At 36.7% G+C, this 6,771-nt stretch overlaps 1 protein-coding gene across 1 annotated transcript in view; it reads left to right on the plus strand.

Annotated features, from left to right (window-relative positions):
* Positions 1-3: 3 nt before the first annotated feature.
* Positions 4-6,771, plus strand: part of LIN52 (lin-52 DREAM MuvB core complex component) — a gene marked incomplete at its 5' end in the record, with an annotated part of 41,624 nt that continues 34,856 nt past the window's right edge. Inside the window, 3 exons of the mRNA XM_010134027.1 lie at positions 4-69; positions 484-550; positions 1,578-1,661. Of these exons, the coding sequence (XP_010132329.1) occupies positions 4-69; positions 484-550; positions 1,578-1,661 (217 nt within the window). The remainder of the gene's footprint in view (positions 70-483; positions 551-1,577; positions 1,662-6,771) is intronic.

The following is a 6,771-nucleotide window of genomic DNA, read 5'->3' on the forward strand; positions in this document are numbered from 1 at the left end:
TCCCCCGCTGCCCTTCGTTTTCTCTTCCCAGTGCCCGGCGTTGCTGAGTTCGCTGCCTCTTTCAAAAGCGTGAGTGATGGCTACTTTAGCTTTCGAGATTCTCCTCTTTCCCGTGTAGGGCTGGTAGATCTAGTGTTTCCTTCTGGGGGCTTCGCATCTTTGTTCTATAAAATGTACCTTAATTATAACTTAAGTATCCTTTGCTTTTTAATACGTCTTTTTACATATATGCTACTTACTATGAATGAGAGTTTCACCTTGGAAGAAAGAAAAGGTTTTAAACTTTAGGAAATGCTGCTTTTCATACTGACTTTGTTTTATGGGTGTTAATGTGCTGGTTTTAACCCTGAAAAGTCCAGGGAAAGATTAAAGAAAATATCTCTTCAGAGCATATGGACTACTCATATTTTTGCTGTCAGTATAACAGATTTTCAATATAAGATCACATTTCTTTGTGTAATTTGAGTCTTTTTTTCTAAATAGCCTATTACAAGTTCTCCTCCCAAGTGGATGGCTGAATTAGAAAATGATGATATTGATATGTTAAAGGGTGAGTATGGACACTGTTGGTAAAAAATAAAGTTGCCAAAACAGATGGAAATTCAGTACTTTCTTAAAGACTAAAAGACTTAAAACCCTTGTTTAAAAGTTTTGGAGATGGCACTATGGCCTCAGGTCTCTAGCCTTCACATTTACAAAATCTCCAGCTCAGAATTCTCTTTATCTTGTTGACAATATACATTTTTCATTAATCGTGTTACCTCTACGAGAATATTTTATGTCTGTGGCAGGCTGATTTTTCAAAACAAGCATGCAAGAAGTAATTGAAGCAGTGTAATGTTACGTATATATCAGTTACGTCACCAGTCTCTCACTGCATACAGTGTGTATCTCCTATATTTTGAGAAGTGGTGTGAATTTTTTGGTGGGCCCCAGCTGATCAAACTTGTTGAGCAGATTAGAATTGTGATTGACTTGTTCAGAGATGCTCTCCGTGTGCCTTCGCTCATGGATCCAAGATCTCTAATCAAATGGTAAAGCTGTAGGAGCAAGTTACATAAGGGCTAGCTGACATGTAGGTTTCCTGCATGTTACAGGTATTAGTTTGTAGTAAACATTCTTGAGCATTCTCTATTACTGATGTGAATTCCAGATAAACTGTTCAAAAGTGAAAGGAGACAAATTAACTTTGACTTGATGAAGAAATGTGCTTAAATGCACATTGCTAAGTAACACACATTGTGTACAGTAAGCTAATTTCCTTGCATGCTCTTTTGTAGCTTGTTCCCGTAGCAATGTGAACGTTAAAGAACTGCCAAAGTATAAGGCAAGTTGCTCGTTCCAGCGGTGGCAGGTTACGGTATGATTGAGATCAGTAGCTGTTTTTTTAGTAGAGAAAGCTGGTCTTTTTGCAATATGTTAAAATCAGATGTGACATCAGCTTGAAGTTTGAACCTACTCTTTTCATTGGAAATAGATCTTGTCAGAAGTATGACTTTAAAGTGCTCTGTGGATTAGTAAATGGGTAACAGAGGGCTACAGACAATGTTAAAATTCACACTCTTCTCCTTTCTTAGAGTTGGGAAGCCTCACTACAGCTAACCTGATGGAAAAGGTTCGTGGCCTGCAGAACCTGGCTTATCAGCTGGGACTAGATGAGTGTAAGTGCTGTACACAGATGTGACTGACTGCATTGCAAATCTTCCTGTTGAAGTGTGCGTTTATGGTACTGGTAGATAGAAAAATGTATTTGCAGATTTGGTAAGTGTCTGGCAGTTACAGTGAACTTCCAAAACAAGATGAGAGCAAGCTTACATCTCTGATTTACAGCCTACCTGCATGGGAGAAACATCTTAGAAAGATGTCTACTGGCACACAGACTTATGTTCCTGACTTAAGGTTGCCTTAGACAAATCAGGTCACTTTTCTTAAGTTCTCACTCAGATACTAAAGCTGTTTCTTAGAATACTTGTGGCAGTACTTCTGCAAAACGTCACGCAGTCTCCACAGTGAAACTTTCACTTGTGTGTGCTGTCACTTAGTGTCCATACTTCTGCTTCTGTTTGAGTTTTCTGCTTCCGTAGCTGCTGGTTTTTTTTTTTCCCCATGCTCAATTGTGGTAGCGGGTGATGTCATTGAGTACTAAAACTGGCCTTCATCCCACTTACAGACAACCAATTTTTCCTTTTTAAAAAAGGAGCTGCTTTTATCATCACATTTAGGACCCTGTTAACAGGTTGATCCAGCTTTGAAGACTTCAAGAGTATTGTGTTTCTTTTAAATTCTGACATGAAATTCTGTACATGCTGCCACTTTTTCTACTTGATTCTGCACTAGCGTAAGTGTTAATTGCAGTTACTCTTGGGCTACACAAAACACCAGAAGTTTTAAAAGTTACAGGTCTTTCACCACCCTTTCAGTGGTTATCAAAAAGCAATAATAGACTTTTTTAATATTCCTGACTGTAAACCTAGGATATCCTAATGCTTTCTTATTGACAGATCATTAAACCTATTTTAACACGCACCCTGCAAGATTATTTTACTTTCAGTGCTGGCATTTGTTAAGACTGTGTAAAGGATTTAGTGGAGTAGAAGTTAAAAATATAACAATGTAAAAATGAGTCAAATACAAAGATTAGCTGATGATTGGCTTTTCCTGTTAAGCTGCAGGCTTAAATGTCAGACAGCTTTGTCCTCCTAAATGGAGTTTAAGCAGAGCCTGAGTTATGTTAAAGCTAACTAGGTCGTTGTTTCCTTAACACTATTTGTGGCATGCATTTCCGTTTATTTATACTGAGAACAGATCAATATGGGAAGAAGACAAAGTGAGCAAACAATGAAATATCAGTTACATTAGAACAAGAGTTAACCTTTAGTCTATAGTAACTGAAATAATGAATTTTCAACTTTATGAAAGCTCTCCATATTTGTAACTTTCTGTCACTGAAGTATATTTTCCTTTAGGCTGTAATACATTGTCGTAAGTGTCATCATATACACTTATCTTAGGAAAACTTTGATAGAAAACTAGATACAGGGTTTGAACAGCGATTCTCAGGACTGTTTTTCCTAATATCGTCTTGGAGTTCTTCTCTCTTACAGACTTAGTTAAGTGAGAGAATAAGAAGGAAAATGCAAAACTTCATTAAAGTTAAAGGGCCTGTGGTTTTGGTCCAGAGGTATTAGATTTGATTATATCTTTGTGTATGGAAATCTAGTAGTCCCCTTTTGACTTGACTGTTAATTGAAACTGGATGTCAAAACGAGTGTTAGAATGGCTGTTGACTAGTCTCCTCTAGATGGCACCATGAGGCTGCCCATAAAAGTTGCTGGTTTTGCGTAAAACTACTGTTTCAGTCATGATTTAAAGTTGTTCTTACCAAGATTGTTTATTGTGATATATTTCCTGCTCTGAACTAGCACAATCTTTTTTTTTACAGTATCTGCAACTGTTTTATCTGTATTGAGTGTGAGAAGCAAGTCTGCTTCCTTGTGTTAGCGAGTGACTTTTCCTTCCAACTCTCCTCTTCTACATTCCACCTCAAATCCTTTATATTTTCAAAGACTTCAATTTTCATCCAAGTTATTGATAAAATGTTGTGCAGGACCAGAGTGATTCTTGCAGCATTCGTACGTCTATCCAGTAGATACTCAAATGTATCTATTGAGTGACTTTGTAATTATGATGTGAGGTCTGTTTTTGAACCAGGTCACAGCACACTTTGTGTTACTCTTACATTAGAATTCATTAGGCAAAGTTACATATGGGCCTAGGTACCTTTTGAAAAGTTTATGCATCAAGATACTATTGCAACACTAAAACTGAAGTCTGAGCAATTGATTTGACATGTAGTTTGATAAATTAATAATTACCAAATTGCATGTCTTGTTTCTTAAATTCATATGAACTGTCTTACTATTCTGTCTATATAAGGGGGCTTTCTTGACAAATCTGGACCAAATGTATTGAATGCTTTCTCAATCTTTGCTTTCATCTAGGAACAGTTGAAAACTATTACCTGGATTCCACATTCTTCCTATGTATAAAATTCCTGCAGTCCCAAAATCTTGGCCATGGATTTATCAGATCTTTAAATTGCTTGCTTCTCACATTTCTGTTATGTACAACTAACTTTCTCCCCGCTTTTTCCCCATAGCATTACCTTTACTTTCTGTAATCCTGGCTACTTTGTTGTATGTCCCATGGCTTAAGTGAATAAAATTAAATTGTTAACATATAACTCAGTGTTTTCTTCCCAGCTCATTTGACATTTGTTTTGATTCACAGTTGTCTTCTGCTTTTAAAAGTTGCCAGTTTTACAGCCACTGCTATTTCACTGGTCTGCACTTTAAGCTGCATATTCTAATGCAGTTTAAATTACTGTCTTAATTAGTGCAGAGTTCTGTAAAAGTTTTTCTTTATCAGATGAAACTGAATAGACTTGCCCTGCTTGGATTAGAACAGTCAGTTCAAGAAACAGTTGACTAGAAACTTCAGAAGTGACTTTTACTGTTTGTTAGATGTCTGAGATACAGTGAATGTCATTTAGGCTGGAATAATGCTAACAGCTTCCTCTGGTATGGGCATCCCAGGAGTCCAGCTTCTTACCCTCTTATGATTTCTGTGCAGTATAGTATGTACCTGTTTAAACTGCAGTAGATTTGTCTGATAACATATCAGTCTCTGAGCATGTGGGACGATAATGTCAACCCTTTGACAACCGAAATGGTTAATCTTATTTTTGGTAGTGTGAGTTTGCTCCTTCTTGTCTGAAGATCCAGTTACTTCTGTCTGAATAAAGTAACCATTGATCTGTCCAGCCATTTTCTTCTATATATATACCTAATACATATAGTTTCTAATCAGACAAGATAAATTGCTCATTTTTAGTATTGTTTACCTTTGTTGTTTAAAAAGACTTCTGTTTGGCAGATATTTTACTTTGTCAACTTTTAACCGAATGCATAATTGAGCATTTTGCTTATTTAAAAATGACTGCTGGCTGCATGATCTTCTGAACTTTCATTTACTTTTTACTAAGGTGCAGGCCATTAATCTGCAAATAAAAGATGGGTATCTTCCATAAATCAGAATTTCTTATTTGCACCATTTAATTTGCTGATGACTTATGTTGAAGAAATTTCTTGTGAATCAGAAAAAATGATTATTGGGAATCTCTTCTTCAGCTCTGCTCCTAGCATGCTAGTAGGTGGATTCTTGCTCAGTCATGTCTGTTCCTTGTTTCATCTGTTCCTTAGCACAGAATTCACTTAAAGGATAGCTTTCCTATTATGAAGTAAGATTTTTGTAGTGTGAACCATTGATTTATTTTTTTATTTTTACTCTCCTCTTTAAAGATAGGTTATTCTTAGGTCTCTGGTTTGCCTATTTATTCTTTGCTACAAGGTAGTTCTGGAGTTACCCAGCAGCTTCCAGGCTCAGGACCTGGTACTAGTAAAAATAAAATCTTTTAAAAACAAATTATTATTCATCATTTCTGAGGTCTCAGTCTGTTTCCTTGCCTTGTTTTTGAGCTACGTAAAATTCTATCTTGTCCTCTTGCTTGTTACTGCTTTTTTTTGCTTCAGTTCATTAGAGCTTTTTTCCTTCTGTTAGGGTTACTTTATTGGTTAGAATCCATTGAAACAATTTTTAGTATTAAAAGTCTATATGTGAATTTTGCTGTCCTTATTAATGTGTGTATTTTAAGGGTGGGAGGAGGAACGAGGCTCAATGAACACACTGACTTCTAACTGTTAAGTAGTTAGGGTGGCTTTGGGAAGCAGAGTATCACTGCTGAATGTGAGCTGCAGCCAGTCAATGAGTCTCATCTTTGCTGTTGACAAGCCTGATGAAAAAAATAAAAGGTATTAGGTGTATTGCCTCTGTGGACTTCCCCCAACTGCGTTCCTCCAGCTTCGCTTGGAGTGGGGTGGTGAGCATTGCAGAGAGAGGAGACCCCAGCTGATGTGGCAAGCAAGAAGGAGGTAGTTAGCAGGGAACCCAGTCACAGACTCTTACTGAGTGTTTGTGGCCAGCAAAGTTAATTTCAAAAGTTTGTGTAAATAACTGCAAATGTGGACACCTAGCTTTGTTTTTTCTGTGTATGACCCGTTACAGCTTTCAGAACAACTTAAAGTTGACTTTAAAAAAATTTTTAAAGCCTTGAGTTCATGAGCTGGCAGCCCTGGGAAGTGCATACATTGCTAGTAAGCAAACCTAATTTGATGTTAAGAGATTTTTGTTATCCTTGATTGCAGTTATTTCTAAAGATCTGCCCTATCATCTTTTTTAATATATGTGTGCAGAGGGGCAATATACTGGTGTATATATATACACTGAACCTGCTATACTGGTTCAGAAGTCCTAAAATGTATGCGTATGTATTTACATATCTGCTATCACAGCTATGTTTATAAAATCTCACTGATGTCAGAGACATGATCTGTCTGCTGTGCTATCACAGTATAGCTTCAGTGATTTTTCTAATGCAAGACTTCCTCAAAAGCCTATTTAAGTCCTAATATGTCCTCCACAAGGAGGTGATGGTGCTTTTATGCAGTCTGCCTTAAATATTACAAAATGTGGGATAACTGACCCCACAGATATGAATACCACTTATAATTTCCCTGCCAGTGATTTTTTGCTCGTCTGTTCTCTTACATTAGATTAAATTTTTATTTGAATTGAATTTGATTTGTGCTTTTCATTGTGTAAAATTAGAAATGTAAGAATGACTACATTATCCAGTGTCAAATCTTCACACTC

Source organism: Buceros rhinoceros, unplaced genomic scaffold, assembly GCF_000710305.1.
Source record: "Buceros rhinoceros silvestris isolate BGI_N320 unplaced genomic scaffold, ASM71030v1 scaffold4254, whole genome shotgun sequence".
Lineage (NCBI taxonomy): Eukaryota > Metazoa > Chordata > Aves > Bucerotiformes > Bucerotidae > Buceros > Buceros rhinoceros.